The sequence below is a fragment of the Ipomoea nil genome, unplaced genomic scaffold (genome assembly GCF_001879475.1).
Source record: "Ipomoea nil cultivar Tokyo-kokei standard unplaced genomic scaffold, Asagao_1.1 scaffold2484, whole genome shotgun sequence".
Classification (NCBI taxonomy): domain Eukaryota; kingdom Viridiplantae; phylum Streptophyta; class Magnoliopsida; order Solanales; family Convolvulaceae; genus Ipomoea; species Ipomoea nil.
This window is the reverse complement of record NW_017618912.1, coordinates 157,402-175,764: the sequence shown is the minus strand read 5'-3', so window position 1 is coordinate 175,764 and position 18,363 is coordinate 157,402. Positions and strand designations below refer to the sequence as shown.

Here is an 18,363-nt window from a genome sequence, read left to right as displayed (position 1 = left end):
ATTCAACACCAAGACATGATTTAAATCTAGAATCCTAGATCTTCGGGCACATTGCGTACCAAGTTTTGAACTGAAAAACCAGTCTGAGTGAAATCGGGAGAAAGCTGAGAAGCCTAAAACAAGTGTTTATCTACAAAAGTCTTTTTGAGAAATCCACTTTCAACCCCAAACTATTTTAAATCTCAATTCTAGTCCTTGGTGCATAAAGCAAGGTGGACCACAAGCAATCCAAAAACTTTTGTCTGATTCAACTTTTAGCCAAACTTTACATCTTTGCCCTCCACCAATCATGAGAGATCATCCTAGGGTTTTGTGCCTCTATAAATAAAAGCACTATCAGACATTTGCCTCTTGATTCCACTCTTTGCTTCCCTCATTTTGAGCTCTGCAAGATCAAGAGGCAACACAGTAAGTTTTCACCATTCTTTTCCATTCAATCCTATCATTTCATTCCTTCTAGCTCTTCCCCCTTCTCTGAGGTTCTAGTCTTAAGTTTTGTATGGTTTGTTTGAGATGTTTAGGAGGTGAAGGAGGGTGTAGCTAGCTTGGGAAGAAGGTGGAATCCCAACTCAAAGGTGGAAATCTACAAAGGTATAACCTCATGGACTCCCAAAGCTATTTTAGACTCTGTGAAGTCTATTTTTGAGGTAGAAATGAGTAGAAATGCTAGTTTATTGAAGTGTTTGAACTATTAAGTGATCTATTGTTGATCTATGTTGTGTTGTTGATGTTTTGGAAGTGTTATAATGCCTGAAATAATTCTTGCAGGTGAAAGAGACCATCTGGTGCACAAGGCAGTGTGCACTAGACAGTCTCACGGGCCTAGCCAACGGCCCTAGGCAGGAGCCGTTAGCCAGCCCCATGAGTAGGCGGCTCCAGGGCTTGGTGAAGGCCGTGGCCCTGAGCCGTGGAATGGCAGAGCTAGTAGGCGGGCCATCCCAAGCCCAGCCGAGAGCTCCGCCAAGTAGAAGTCGTGTAGTGGCCTGGCTCTTGTGGCTCAGCTACGTGTTGTTTCGGACCAGGACTCGCGAGCCCTCGAAGCTTGGACACTCGGGGTCGTCATGACGCACGAATAGAATTTGATTTCATTGAATTTGGAGTAGAAATGAGCTTTTTGTGTTAGGATTTGTGATGAAGAATGCTACAGAAAATGTCTGAGAGTATTTCTAGTAAATGAGAATGTTAGGTATTGACTCTTGGCTATTTGTTTGAGAAGGATGACAATTCTATGATTGTTAGATAACGAACGATGATCAATATTTGTTAAGTTTTGCTAGAAAAGCATGCCTAGATGTCTATTTTGACTTGTTGAGAATTTTGCCAAGAGTATCACATATGTAGAAGTGTACAGAGCATATTTTCCTTGAATGCTAAACTTGCAGTGTATGAGTATAAGTTGAGTATTTTGAATTCAAGTACATGTTGACTACTTTCTAAGAGTTTGCTAAGAAGATTTGTTAAGATATGATTTACAAGCATGTTTAAGAATTTGTTGAGAGTTCACAGTGAATCGAATTGAAGCATGCTTTACAGTAAATTTCATATTTGAGCATAGCATGACTTAAAGTGCATAAGTGGCTTAGAGAAAGCCTAAGTACTCTTTCACAAACTTATATCTATTTTGAAAAATCATTATCTAGCTTCATCAATGTTGCAAAAAACGCTAGGCGCCAAGGGGGCGCCTAGCGCCTAGGCGCCGATTTTTTATTTATTTTAATTAAAAAAAATTTAAAATTAAAAATTTTCAAAATTTAGTACTAAAATATAAGGTTTTCATAGTTATTTCTTAGAAACTATTTACAAAAGTGGTTGTAAAATTGTTCAAAAGATTGTTGAAACCATCTAAATACATAAAAAACTAAAATTAAGAGCTAAAGAAGCATTTTTTTGAGAAATTAGTGGACCAAACCGCCTATGGCGGTTTGCGGTGTATAGATCTCGAAAAAATACGCGATTTGAAAAAAAAATTGTCCAAATCGGACAACCGAGTCAAAAGTTATGCCTTCCGAAAGTTTTTCGACATTTTCAAAAAAAAAAATAAAAAAATCGCCGAACCGCCGAACCGGCCGGTTAGGCGGTCTAGGCCACCGCCTAGCCGGCCGGCCGCGGAGGCCTTTCCTCGCGGCGGCCTCCTACCGCCTAGGCGCGATTTTTGCAACCTTGAGCTTCATTGAATAGTTGCATGATATTTGATTTCCTTTTTGCGAGAAAAGAGAATTTGTTGTGAAGTTATGTGCACAAGATTGCATAAGTAAAGTTGTTGCATAAGATTGCATCGCACGAGTTATATTTATATGTATCTATTGTGAGGAAAACTTGTTTTGGAGGACCGTTGGGACTATGTCCTTTCGGAAGAAAAGAGATAGAAACGGACATTGCGATCCGATATGAAGTAACGAGGTTGATATTCTCGAGTTACTAGGTTGGAAACTGCCCGCCAGGCTTGAAATCCTGGTCATGGGGTGTGCACACTAATAATTCGATACCTGATTCCACAGAGTTTGAGAAAAGAACCAAGAGAATGGTTCTGTGGGCGAGATGAGTATTAAGCCGGCTAGATGCCGAGCCTAGATAAGTTCATTCACACTATGGTGAAGTCCTACCTCGCCCACGAGTATAAAGAAAGTGAGTCATTGAGACTCTAAAGAAAGCGAGTCATTGCGACTCTAAAGAAAGCGAGTCATTGAGACTCTAGAAAAGAAGAGCAAAGCAAGTCATTGTGACTCTAAGAAACCTCCACAGAAAAATATTCTTTTTACAAATGAGTGTATATGTATATCTATTTATACTTATACTAAAGCATCAACTTTATTGCATGATTAAGTTAAGTGCACGAGATTGCATGTTGGGTATATGATTGCACGAGATTGCATGTTGAGTATATGATTGCACGAGATTACATGTTGAGTATATGATTGCACGAGATTGCATTTTGACTATATGATTGCACGAGATTGCATGTGGAGTATTTGATAGCATGAGATCGCTTAGAGAATCGAATGATAGCATGAGACTGCTTATTGAGTTATGTGTTAGCATGAGATTGCTTACTGAGATATTTGATGATATGAGTTTATTGATAAGATAAGTATGTGATAGTATGAGATTATTGATAAGCTAAATAATTGTGAAAGTATGCCTATTTGTTAATTAGGTTGCAAGCATATAGAAACCATGTTAAGCATGATAAAGTGTTGCCTAAGTGATTGAGATTACTAGATCAAAGTATGTGAAGCAAATGTTTTCCAAAAGTATATAATGTAGTACTTTACAGGGTTGAGTGGCGTTATACTTAGCTTCGTGCTAACGAGTTTGTTTTCTACTTGTTGTTTGTTAACCCCTTTCAGGTGGACCTAGTTCGTGAGAGAGTACGAGTTAGACTAGATTAGCATAGATAGCTAGTTGTAGTCTAAACTCTTGATGTTATTACTTTTGAGACTTGTAGTTAACTTTCCCTTGAGTTTTTGATTATGCTGGACACCGGGGTCTTATCTCCTAGTTTGTTGGATGATTAGTAAGACTTGAATGATTTAGTTGTTTAACCTTTGCCTGTGCAATCGCCATGAAGGGTGATTGTGGCGGTGACACCTATATTAAATTGTTTAGTAAGTTTATTCAGCTGCCTTAGCTTACCTTTCAAGGTTAAGACTGTTAATAAGGTTTAAGAAAAATGGGGTGTTACACTGGGGCTTGCCCAAGGCCCAATAATTAAGGGGCACTTTTCTCTTCCTCTTCTAAAAAGCCAGACTCCATATTGGTCTGTTTTGTTTTTTAGCAATCATTATTGTGTGGACCATATTTTGTATACTGTAAAATAATGTACATTCAGTATAAAAATAATGTACATTGTATTTAGGAGATGTACATTATTTTTGTACTGAGTGTACATTATATTATATAATATACATACAGTACAAAAATAATGTACATTTTGTAAGTTAATTCTATGAATGCAAGAACTTTAGAACACATGATTTTCACATACAATGTTTAGTTGGTGTTCTGTGAACATACCTGGCTCCATGAATTTCTCACTTGAACTAGAAACTTGGTTTCTCCCTCCAGACCTTCAGCATTCCTTTCTCTAAGAACTCTGATGGAGAGATACTTTTGTTTTTGTTTTTCAGAAGGTTGGGAGAGGACCAGAGAATAAGAAAATGGTTAACCATCATCTCCCGGTTCCATCAACCTGAGAGGATATTATCTAATGAGCAGTTGAAACTGCCATTATCCTTAACTGGCCAATCACAGGATTATCTCATTATTAAATTATAAATAGATATTTAATTATGAGCCACAATAAATTATAATGAACCATAGAATAATAATAATAATTAATATTATTCTAACATTCTCCCACTTAGCTCATAAATCATAATTTTAATAATGAACTTGAAAAATAATATGCATAGTATAAGCTAATTTCTTCATTATATTGGTCAGAACATAAGTCATCGTTAAGTTAGAAATTAATAAGAATCAAGGCGGTGATATGTCACTTATTTAACGTAGTCCCTTCCATGTATCACAATATTAATTTCAAACTCAATATGATTCATAATTAACCTTTTCATGATGGTCCACGATAATGTCTTTGTCAAAGACAAATCCTGTTTAACATAAAACATTCATGTATATATACTTCATAAACTAAACAGTATACTTAATACAGAAACGAAACTATATTGAGCTCTAAGTATCAAATATATCAAAACACAACTTTAACATAATGTTAACAGTTTCCAATAACGACCATTCTTTCAACATGCTCACGAAATACCTTTGGTGGCAATGCTTTAGTTAATGGGTCTGCACTCATTAATCTAGTGCTAATGTGTTTAATTGATACTCTTCGTTCCCGAACATCTTCTTTAACGGCAAGATACTTCAAATCAATACGTTTAGCACCACTTGTATACTTGTCGCTTTTTTAGAAAAGAAGACTGCTGCGGCATTATCACAATAAATTTTCAGCGGCTTGGCAATACTATCGACAATTCCAAGTCCCGAAATAAAATTCCGCAACCATAATCCATGATTTGTGGCCATAAAACATGCCACAAACTCCACATTCTAAATCTTTCTAGAACTTTGTTGACATATGCTTTCTAAGACAATCCTAACACTCCTTGTGATCTATTACGAAATATTTCAATTCCAATCACAAAGGATGCCTCACCCATATTTTTCATTTCAAAATTCTTTAGAAAGAAACTGCTTGGTCTCATGCATTAAACCAAGATCATTAGTAGCAAGCAAAATGTCATCGACATACAGAATCAAAATATAAACTTGTTCCCATTGACCTTTAGATATATATACCAATCAATAGTGTTTTCCTTAAATCCAAAGGTCGTTACAGTATCATTAAACTTAAGATGCCATTGTCGGGAAGCTTGTTTAAATCCGTATATCAATCTGTTAAGTTTACACACTATGTGTTCCTTTCCTTCAATTGAAAAACCCTCAGGATGCTTCATGTAAATTTCTTCCTCTAAGTTTCCATGCAGAAAGACAGTTTTCACATCCTTATGCTGTAGCTCTAAGTCATAATGAGTTACTAGTGCCAGAATCATTCTAAATGAATCTTTCTTTGAAAGAGGTGAAAATGTTTCATTGAAATCAATACCATCCTTTTGAGTAAAACCATTGGCAAAAGTCTAGCCATGTATCGTTCAATATTGTTATTTGAGTCGTATTTGGTCTTAACCCATTTACAGTCGACTGGCTTACAACCTTCAGCCAACTGGCTTATAGCCAACTTTCCATTGATTTTAACTCATCTTTCATGACTTCGACCCAATTAGAAGAGTCATGACTATTTATAACCTGCGAGAATGAAACTAGATCTTCATCAATTCCAATATCAAAATCTGATTCTTGAAAATAAACCATATAATCATCAGATATAGCTGATCTTCTTTGTCTTTGAGATCTTCTTAATGCTATTTCTGTAGGAATATCATTTGTGGGTTCATTGCTAACTTCAATATGGACTGGTTGATCATTAATTTGTTGTTCCGGCATGTGGTTAAATTGTTCAACTGTTGCAGGATGAGCAATGTGAGTAACTCCAAGCAGAGTAATTTGACGCATAGGATGAACAACAAATTGAGAAGAAGATATCGGAGAATCTTGCACCGCAACTTCCTTAAGTTCCACTTTTCGTGGTTCAACGCTCCCACTTATGCTATCATTCTCAATGAACTTAGCATTTCCAGTTTCAACAATTCTAGTAGTATGGCTAGGACAATAGAATCTATATCCTTTAGATTTATCTGGATAACCAATGAAAAATCCACTAGTTGTTCTTGAATCCAGTTTCTTTCCATGTGGATTATAAATGTGTATCTCCGCCAGGCATCCCCAAACATGAAGGTGCCTTAAGCTAGGTTTCCTTCCTGTCCACAATTCAAATGGTGTTTTTGAAACTACCTTACTAGGAACCATGTTTAATAAATAAGCGGCGTTTTTTAAAGCATATGTCCACAATGATAAGGGTAAAGAAGAATAACGCATTATACTCCTAACTATTTCCATTAAGGTACGATTACGCCTTTCTACAACACCATTTTGTTGTTGTGTACCGGGCATTGTGTATTGAGCACAAATACCACGTCTTTCAAGAAATTTAGCAAATGGACCAGGGCATTGTCCACTTTCATTATACTTTCCATAATACTCACCACCCCTATCAGATCTTTTATAATTTTCATCTTTTTTTTTTTCATTTGTCTTTCGACCTCATTCACAAATACCTTTAAGGCATTTATTGATTGAGATTTTTTATGCAACAAATATAGACATAACCATAACGTGAAAAATCATCAATAAATGTGATGCTATTTTCTTTTCCGAATGTTGGGACATCAAAAGGTCCACATATTCAGTGTGTATAATTTCAACGAGCCATGTGCTTCTTGTGGCTGCATTCTTATTTGTGTGGTTTGAATATTTTCCTTTAATACAATCCACACAAATACCAACATCAGTAAAATCTAATTCAGGAAGGATTTCATTCGTTACAAGTCTTTGAATCATTTCCTTAGATATGTGACACAAACGTTTATGCTACAAGTAAGCTTATCTTTCATCCACTAAACTTCGTTTAGTTCCAATACAATGATGCAAGGTTAAAAGAGTTTCAGCAAAAGATTGTCAAAGCTTTAGTTTGTACAAACCATTAGAAAGAATACCAGAACCAATGAAATGATTTTGCTTGAATAAACTGAAACAACCATTTCCAAATTTAGAGGAAAAACCCTAAGAGTCCAGTTTTGACAAAGAAATTAAATTCCTAGAAACTGAAGGAACATAAAGAGTTTTAAACAAATCCAAATGATTTCTAGTAAAATTAAACGATAAGTTCCAATGGCCTCTACTGGAGCTTTGACTCGATTCCCCATAGACACAATTTTTTTTGATTTGGCTTTATGGTTTGGGTCATAAGGAATCCCTGCATAGTATTCGAAACATGAGTAGTGGAACCAGAATCAATCCACCAAGTATTATAAGGAACTTCAGTTAAATTTGATTGGAAACATACTGATATATAATGTATACGTTTCTTTTCGAACCATGCCTTACGCTTAAGGCAATCTTTCTGAAAATGTCCAGATTTCTTACAGAAATGACACTTGTCCTTTCTTACTCTTATGATTCTTCTTTCCAAACTTCTTACCAGCTCTTGACTGACTCATGAGATTAATTGAGTGAATTCCTTGTCCTTTAAGCCTTGTTACCTCTTGAGTTAGCATTTTATGCAATTCGAACACATTCCACTTATCTTTAATAGAATTGTAATTCACTTGGAATGTCTCATACTCGATAGGAAAAGGGTTTAAAATAAATTGTGCAAGGAAAGTATCACTCACGTCCATTTTCATGGACCTTAATTTTGCTGCTAATAAGCTCAACATAATCATAAAAAGTCAAATAAATTGAAGGTCTCCTTTGGGTGATCCAACAACATATAACTTTAAACATAATACGATGCTAGAAAAATTTTTATATAATTGGCCATTAAGTATATTACGACTAGACTTGTTTGCTATCTTTGGATATGCTAAACAGCCCAATCAAATATAAATAATTAACCACTATTATTGCTTATAATTATGAAATAATTGATCAACCTTTGGGCGACTCTTAAATATTTCATAATTATTAAACTTTCAATTTACCCAATACAATGAAAATAAAATAAAATCATGTCATCTCATTATAAGCATCACGTAATCATGGGTAATTGAATTTTATTTAAAAATTTGATATCTATTAAAACTTTATAATTTGGCCACTTTGGCGACTAACAAATCAATCATAATTAGATACCAAGTTAAGTGGATATAAGATAATAAATAATATCATAAAAATATCCACATGCATAATTATCACTAATATGTAAGCCAAATGATTTGCTCCATTTACATGGGTGGGGATCAAACCCTTCACCTCAAGTTTAAGAGACAAGGTTCTAAACCACCATGTAAACCAGTTTGGTTATAGAGAATCAGAATTAATCTACATACATAATTAACACATAATTAATTAACATACAATTAATTATACGAATTAATATGCAGTAATATGGTTGAAGCGATAAACACAATAATGAAAGCATATGCAGACCTTGAAATTAGGAATGACCTCTTTTCTTAAAAAAAAAATGTTCACATACGTAATACGTAATTAATATACGCTTAATAATGCTTGGAAAAATTCCATATAAAGAGTCAGTACTGAAACACCCATGTGAAGCTTCTTTTGTCGATGTCAACGGTACGTAATCTCAAAAGTGCAAACATTCAACACAAAATGAAATGGGATTCTGTACTTCATATATATATATATATATATATATATATATATATATACTAGTTTTTTACGCGCATTACGCGATTGGGATAATGCTCAATGTTTTTTTTTAAATAAGTATTTTAAAGTATATATATAAAGACAAGATTATATTTGAATTGTTCATGAATAGATAATTGAATGTTGAATTTGCGTATTTAAATTGGTAATTCTAAGTTTACAAATGCAAGATAATATAGTCAAGATTGATTATAATTATTGTCAATAAAATAATTGTATGGGTATGGTTGAAACCAAATACAGGATATAAGGGAGAGCAAATAAAAATTAAAGCATAAAATATTAAATATATACTACGGAGTAATATTGTTTGGGGAGATTCTAGCAGTAGGAGCGTTGTGATGTGAACTCGTGCCCACCTTGCAAGGTGGGCACGGTTCTATATGCATAATTTCTATACTGTAGATTCATAATTTCTATACTTTAGATTCATAATTCCTAAACTGTAGATTTATAATTTAAATACAATAGATTCATAATTTCTATACAGTAGATTCATAATTTCTATACTACAGATTCATAATTTCTATACTGTAAATTCATAATTTCTAAACCGTATAGTTATCAATTATGAACATATAGTTCTCTGATTTGTGAAAATAAAAATCTGAACATTCTGAACTATTCATTTGATTTAATAATTTGACGGTCATTTTTTCTACCCAATGTTTATAATTAAATAAATATTTGAAAGTATATCAATGCAAGAATATATATATGAGAAGTTCAACATAAGTAATTTAATGTCTCATTTGTTTATTTAAATATGTAATTCATAGTATATGAATAGAATGTAATATAGGAGATTCATTATAATTATTACTAAAAATTTTTAAATAGTAACCAAGTATTTTTGTTGCAAAGGGTTCTAATATATTTAATGAATGCGCATATATACAAGATCAATGAATGACTCAATGGTACCAGTCATTTCGATGTTTGGGTCAGTGTTCATTCAGTTCAATCATTATTGTTGAATAAATTATTATGGATAAAGAAGTTCCTAATTTAAGGAATTTTTAGATGTAATAAAAATTTAAAAAATTTTATTATAATATAACCCAAAGATATTGGACGATTGGTAAATATGATGTAACCCAAAGATCAAAATACTAAAGAAAGTGTTTTGGTTATTCAACAGTTTGAAGCAATAATTTGTTCCAAACCACTGAAAATACAAACATTGCAATTTACAACATTTTCACTTAGCGTTTTTTAGAATAATTTCTCCAAACACATCTATATTTTTTAAAAAATTATTATTAATACAATTATTATTATTATTATTATTATTATTATTATTATTATTATTATTATTATTATTATTATTATATGTATACCCTTAGGTCATTTTAAATGTTAATTTAAACAGATAATTTTTTCAAATATCTTTTTACCAACCGTTGATATAATTCGCTAGTCAAATCCGCTAACGCTAACCGCTAACTGCTGATTGTCAAACAAGGACATTGCGAGGTAGTTTCTCACTTCAATTTGTTGTGTGATCTGAATACTCGCTTTGTCAACAAATCCCTCAAGTAGTTAATATGTTTGGCTTTATTAATTTAAATTTTTTAAATTTTTTCATGGTATTAATAAAATACTTGGTAAATAAATATATAGCATTATTTTGTATTATAACTTTGATATTTAATTAAAAAAAAATAGTGCACAAAAAAAGATAATAGACAATGTAGTGAATATAATCAATTGATGAATTTGAATGTAAAGAATTTTTACATTGGAGAAAAATAAAGACAATATACTAATGAAATTATTTCTTTTAATTAATTTATTGATAATGAATAATTTTTTTTAATAAAGACATTGTAGGGACAATGTAGCAAATATAATCAATTGATGAATTTGAATTTTTAATATAAAGAATTTTTATATTGGAAAAAAATAAAGACAATATAAGTAATGCAATTATTTCTCTTATTTAATTTATTGATAATGAATAATTTTTTTTTGAATAAAGACATTGTACACACATAATTCTAAATTAAAGAAATGCATATGTATTATTTTTTGTTGTAGCTACTAAGAGCATCCACACTAGTGGATAATATGGGGATAATGTAAGAAGAAATAACTTGAGTGGAGTTATTTATAGATGTGGAGTGGAGTTAATACATGAATTATTTCTCCTGCAAATGCTAAAATATTTCTCTTCCCAAGGGAAGAGAAATATCAGGAAACATTAACTGCTGTGCGCGTTTCGCGCACAGCAGTCAGCATTGCACGCGCCCGTCAGGCGCGCCTGACAATGTTTTTCTTTTTTTTTTTTTTTTAAAAAAAAAAAATCAGTTTTATTTTGTTTTGATTTTTTTTTCTTCCCTTTCCACCTTCTCTTTCCTAATCACTCTTACATTATCCCTCAATTCTCCCCAACCATTGTGGATGCTCTAAATTATTATTTTAATTTAATAAGAGTAAAATAGAGTACTAATTATGCCAACTTTGATTAAAATGGGGTTCGAACCTAAGACCTTTCTTATTGAAATCAATGAGTAAGTTAACGGTGAACTAACAGAAATTAACGGAAAAGATAATATTTAACGGAAAAGTTAACGGATAATCATATTCATTAAGGATAAATTGCTGGGAATCGAACCTGATTTTTTTTTTTAAGGGGAGACGCGCGTTTTATTAAAACGACGTCGTTTTTGCATCCGTATGCACCATGCATGGTGCATACGGATGCACAGCATAATTTGCCGCCAAGATGAACGACTTGCTTCTTGCGGATGCGGATAGCTCGCCATCGTTAAGAATTAGATAAGTTCATCTGGTGAGGACTACAAATGTACCCAAAAAAATTATTTAAAAATATGTACTGAATAAATTACGTCTTATGATTTTAGTCGGTAAAAAAATATTATAAAGAAATAAATCAATCTAAGTTATTCATAATTATATGTACATAATTTGTTAATTACATGTTAATAAAATGAATACCTTAAGTTAATACTAATTTTTTAAAATTTCAACTAAATTAATTTTTTAAAATTTCAACTAAATATCTATTAAAATTATAAAAGAATTATAATTGCATGTCAAACATGATTCAAAATTATATTTAAATTCGAAATGAATACAACCATATAATTGTACTTATATACAAGAAATAAGACTACAAAGTTATAAGGTATATATTGACATACATAATTTATAAATATCTAATTTTAAGCAAATTTACCTATATTTCATATATTATATATAAATTTAGAACAATGTCAAAATTATGTGCTATGATACACTTATGATTAAAATATTATGTATTTACAAATTTAAGTTTATATATCTATGATTAATAGATTTTTTTTTTTTTGAATGCTACTGGCTCTATTATATTGTAGTATCTGTTCAAACATACTTTCTCAATTTAATGAAGCACACAGAGTCAACAACGTCTGAGCACAAAGCGCTTGGATGATTAATAGATTATGTACTTATTGTAAGTGTGAATGTTGACCAAATGGAAAGAAAGAAAAAAAAAAGTAATATTACTATATTAGTTTAAACAAAATGATGCCATTTTAGATAAAAGTCCATAATACAAGGTGACCCGATATAATTTGTGGGATCATTGTAGACCTCTTTCTCCTTGGTAAAATAATACTCCGTATTGATCAAGATTTACTTTTAGTTATCGAGTATTTGTGGTACTGTCACATTTAGGCATGCTTTTTTAATGAGTTAATATCACAAATGGTCAACTATTTGGGTAGTACTTTTTTTAGTCCTTGATTTTCAATTCAACAAAAACACATACCTTAACTTTCATTTTTTACCACAAATAATCCTCCATTATAATTTTTGTCAAATAGTATTAAATATAAGGTTAATATCGTAAAATAGATGTAACTGACACCTCTCAAACTACGCTTATTTATTCATTGGAGCTTTTCAATGAATAAATATTTTTGGTTTCGACCTGTAGCTGTAGTTGAATTTTGCCATAATGCTTCAATATGATCTCTCTGCACATGCTTCCCATTGAGATGTTAAAAGGAACTTAGATTTATATATTTTTCCTCTATTATTTAACTTCTATAATTCTCAATTTTCGATTCTTCGCTTTCGCATTATTCTGCTATATTCCTAACAAAAAAATGTGTATTTGAAAACCTTGAAAATTTAATATATCCTAAGTTGTTGATATGCACATATATGCCACCCTCTTTGCCAAGCCAGGGAACCCAAAAAAAAAAAAAAAAAAAAAAAAAAAAAAAAAAAGTGACATTGTCAAGATGTCTAGGAGGCTCCTGTCGATTATCATCACTCTCCATGTTTAGAGGACCGATGTTTTGGCATGTTTTATTGTTCACGTAGGGAAAAATGAGAGGTATTTGACATTTTCTCTTTTCAAATCCTGGGTGTTGAAGTTGTGGAGGGTAATTAGGGAAGAATGAAGGGAAGGATGATAATATTTTTTAATTTGCAAACACTGATATAATAATTCGGTCAAAGTACCTATGAGATCTCTGTACTATAACGTTTTGTTCAATTTAGTCATTCTACCTTAATTTTGTTCAATTTAGTCCATGTACTTTAAAAAGTGAAACGATTAAGGACAATAATTGATATTTATGTATTTATTTTGGACATATTATGTAATATATTGGTGGTAAAAATAAGTAATTTTAAATATTTATAAAATAATATATGAGTTGGTATGTAAGTATGATGATGTGACAGATATGATGTCTACGCCATATCAGCGATAGTCCTTAATTGTTTCACTTTTTAAAGTACAAGGACTGAATTAAACAAAATTAAGGTAGAAGGACTAAATTGAACAAAAGACTATAGTACAGGGACCTCATAGGTACTTTGACCTAATAATTCTAGTTGGCTTCATTTATTATTATTTTTTTTTGGGGGGTGGGAGGGGGAGGGGGTGATTGGTTTCATATTGCTGAGTAACATTTAATATTTTAGATTTACAATATTAATCTTAGATTTAACACCCATTTAACAGAAATTATAACGGATGACTATTTGTAGTTAAAAATGAAAGTTAAGATATGTGTTTTGGTCGAATTGAAAGTCGAGGACTAAAAGGAGTACTACCCCAATAGTCAGAGGACCATTTGTTGTATTAACTCTTTTTTAATTTTGCCACACATTCCATCATTAACTTTCATTTATTTGCTACAATTAATCATCCTCTTAAAATTTTGTTATTTCACAATTTAATTTAATAAATTTGGCTAACATGTAATTTAATCATTCAATTAAAAGAGTTCATAAGATAGGGAGAGAAATTAAATGTTGGGACAAAAGACTTGAATAAACTTCACCAAAAAAAAAAACTTGAATAATAAAATTACATGATAGCTCGGCCTCTTCATTAAATGCTGAAATGACAAAAATTTAAATGAATAAATTTATGGCAGACAAATAAAAGTTAAAGATGTAATGTGATAATTTTTTTAAAGACTTAATGTATCAATAATATCACAATAATCATTGAATAAAAGTGAAATTTGTTCAATATGAAGACTCGAATCTTGATGGGCTATGAGGTGATTGCATTATCCTCTAATTATACTCATAGTACGTATTTAGTCTATGAGTTATATGCATGATCATCTTTACCTCCATAAGTTATGTACAAAGCGGTGAGTTTAGTTTTTGAAGGACCAAATTAGCCGCTTTATTTAAGTAACATATTGGTAGCAAAATAGTTACGTTCACGAAATACTAAAATCATCATTTCGCACATAACTTAGGAGTTAAAAGATGGTCACTCATATAACTTAAAGACTAAGCCTATACCAGGCAAATTATATCATGCACCACGTGCATGATCAATCATGCACCGCGCGTCTTTTTTTTTTTAAATGAAAATAAACAGTGTTTGTTTTCCGCCGTTTCGCACCCTTTTGCAAAAAGTAACCCTGTTCTTCAGTGTCATTTTGTACACACTGCAGTTTCAGTTCAACACAACTACAGTTTCATTTCGATATAACTATAGTTTCATTCGATATTTATAGACTCAAATATGTGAAAATGTTATTTAATTTTATTTTATATACACTATAGCTTCATTAAAACACAACTACATGATCATTTTGATATAATTACAGCTTCATTGTACAATATACACTCAAATATGTGAAATGTTATTCAGTTTCATTTTATATACACTGCAGTTCATTTCACTATAACTACAGTATCATTTTGATATAACTGCAGTGTCGGTTTAGATATACTGTAGTGTCAGTTGGTGTTTAATACACCAAACAAGCGGACTCCGGTTAACTATAACGGCGGGCCGTTTCTTTACTTAAAGAAACGGTGCCTTTTTTACAGCGGTGCACATGCACCGCGGTCTATGATATAACGACTGCCTATACCACGAGTAGCGCTGTGTAACAGACGGATTTGTGTGGTTCGAATTTATGAACCGCCCACCCGTTCAGATTTCGATTTACTATATTTATATCTAAACCGTTTAATTTTATTAAGTAACCACTTGGAATTTTGGTTGTTCGGGTTCAGTCGATTTTTATCCGAGTTCAATTTTGGTTCCGATTGAAAAACATTAAAAAATATATAAACTAAACTATTAAAAATCAATTGTTCAACCTTACAAGTTACAAGATACTGGTAGTGAACTTAACTTACAAATGACATCACATGTGACAACTTACAACTAAGTTACAATTTGCAAATCTACAAACTGCAAAATTAGATTGTCCAAAGTCAAACTAGCAAGTGGCAAACTCCAAATTAAAAGTTACATCACAGTTCACAAAAAATCATAAATACAACAATCAGCATTTAGCAATTCATCAGCACTCAACAGTCAACACACATCCTCTTCCTGCTCATATTTAAAACCATTAGCCAATAAAGTACAAAGTACAAATAGAAGTTAAATAAAGGATTCATTCTTCCAAAGGCTGAACCCCTTAAATAAAAGATTCATAAATGTAGGGATGGCAACGGGGCAGGGCGGGGGCAGGGAGTATACTCCCCGTCCCCGGCGAGGAATAGAAAAAGTTCTCCGGCCCCGTCCCCGCGGAAAATTTAGCCGGGACGGAGAATCCCCATCCTCGGTCAACTCATAGTTAAAGTGTCAAATTGATACAATTTTTAAAATTAAAAAAAGAAAAAAAATTAAAATCTGTGGCTGTGATTTATGAGAGTTTATAACATTATATATATATATATATATATATATATATATATATATATATATATATATATTCTGACATTCAATACAATGATTCACCGTGCAAATTAATCAACATTCATTATATTCCAATTAATTCAATATATACACATTCATTCAATATTCATAATGCAAAGTAATCAACATTCAATATATTCCAATTAATCCAATATATACACTGATACACAGTATAAGTAGTATATATACACAGTATACTTAATATAATAATCTCCAATATATACACAGTATAGTTAATAATATAATTCCTAATCCTAAAATTATATATATATTAAATATTCGGGGATGGGACGGGGGCGGGGAGGGGTATCCCCGTCCCCGCCGGGAAATTTCAAAAATTCCCCGTCCCCAATCTCCGAAATTTTTTCCTGTCCCCGTCCCCATCCCCTACTGGGACGGGGATCCCCAACGGGGACGGGACATATTGCCATCCCTACATAAATGTGCTAAGAGAGAGAAAAAAATGGTTGAGATTGCTATTTTTTCATATCAAGGTAGGATTGGGAGCAAATTGCTAGCTACTTGAATTTTAGAATAAAACTTAGAAAAAAAAAAAAGAAAAAAAAAATCAACCTAAATTCATTTGATTTAGACAAATGGTAGAAGCATCATCATAGCAACAATGGGAGTTAGCAAAATAGTAACAAGTATTCAGTAAAAACAAAACAATTAAGATTTAAGTACTAAGAACTAAATGGGAGTAAGAGATCGAGAGTAATATACTAGAAATTTATTGGATAGCGTGGTAGATTATGTTTCACTGATTCTTCTTAAATGTAAAGAAAGCTTTTTTCATCCAACTAAACATGTTTTAACATATTATATATGTACATATAACTATGAATTGAACAACTTATATTATTTTATTTTTCCCAATTTTTGCCAATTACAATTGCAATACGCAATTATTCAGTATATAATTTTGGATAATCACGGTGATTTTCCATATTACTAGACACATAATAATCATTTGAGGAGTTGAAATATCTATCTCAAAATATCCACCATATTCTAGATAATTCCTTCTTCTATCATTCACTTCACGAAGCTTCACGAAAGACCCAATTGCAAAAGCTCATCTTTTCAAATTTCACTCCCATTCTCCACTTTCCCTATAAATACACATCAGTCCTCTAACTTTCACATCATCAAACAAAGCAACAGAAACCTTAAAGCAATCACTAAAACACTCTTTCTTAAATCTTAACCAAAATCTTCCTGCAACATCGTCTATTGTTTCCTGTTTTTTTCCCAGGATTATAATGTCGCTGATTCCAAGCTTCTTCGGTGGCCAACGAAGCAACGTCTTCGACCCATTCTCCCTCGAAATCTGGGACCCCTTCTATGACTTCCCATTCTCTAACGCCGCCGTCTCTGCACCGCTGCGCTCGGAGGTTTCCGGCGAGACAGCGCGGTTCGCCAGCGCGAGGATCGACTGGAAGGAGACCCCGGAGGCGCATGTTTTCACGGCGGACCTTCCCGGGCTGAAGAAAGAAGAGGTGAAGGTGGAGGTGGAGGAAGGGAGACTGCTGCAGATCAGCGGAGAGAGAAGTAGGGAGCAGGAGGAGAAGACGGACACGTGGCACCGGATGGAGAGGAGCTCCGGGAAGTTTCTCCGGCGGTTCAGGCTGCCGGAGAATGTGAAGATGGATGGGATAAAGGCTAGCATGGAGAATGGGGTGTTGAGTGTGACGGTGCCCAAGGAGGAGCCCAAGAAGGCTGAAGTTAAGGCTATCGACATTTCTGCTTAATTAATGTTTGCATTATTATGTGTTTGTGTTTTTTCCCGTGTGTGAATGTCATATTATCATGTATGATGGATTAAATTTTATAATTCTAGTAATTCCCTAAATTAAATTTAATAATAATCTTTCAACATGTCTACTATATATATATCAAATAGACGCCTATTACGAACTTTTTTTTTTTTTTATAAAAAAAATTATATCACTTTACCTTTTAATTGAGCCGGCTTGGTGTGAATTGAAACTAATTTGAGGATGGTACGAACTTAAAGGTGTCTCTTATAATTAGGGTTTGCTCAAAACACTTAGTAAATGTTGCAAGAGGAAGGGAGAAGTAGGAGGAGAAGAAGAGAAAAAAATGAAAAAAAAAATGAAGAAAATGATTTGGTAGGAAAATAATAAGTTTAAGAAAAAAGTATTAGAGACAATAATTTTACCCTTAATAATTCATTTATCTAAAATTTTGTCACTCATAGCTGTAATTTAGGTGATGGACCAAAAGTGATAACAATTTAAAATTAAAGTTGTGAGATT

General features: G+C 32.5%; 1 protein-coding gene across 1 annotated transcript; it reads left to right on the top strand.

The window, feature by feature from the left end:
- Window positions 1-17,242: 17,242 nt before the first annotated feature.
- LOC109153464 (18.2 kDa class I heat shock protein-like) lies at window positions 17,243-17,845 on the top strand. The gene has a single exon (XM_019301333.1). It carries the CDS (start codon window positions 17,347-17,349, stop codon window positions 17,833-17,835), a length of 489 nt encoding a protein of 162 aa, XP_019156878.1. The 5' UTR covers window positions 17,243-17,346; the 3' UTR covers window positions 17,836-17,845.
- Window positions 17,846-18,363: the final 518 nt, after the last annotated feature.

Coding starts and splice junctions, on each gene's coding strand:
- LOC109153464 (XM_019301333.1), top strand. CDS start 17,347: ATGTCGCTGATTCCAAGCTTCTTCGGTGGCCAACGAAGCAACGTCTTC.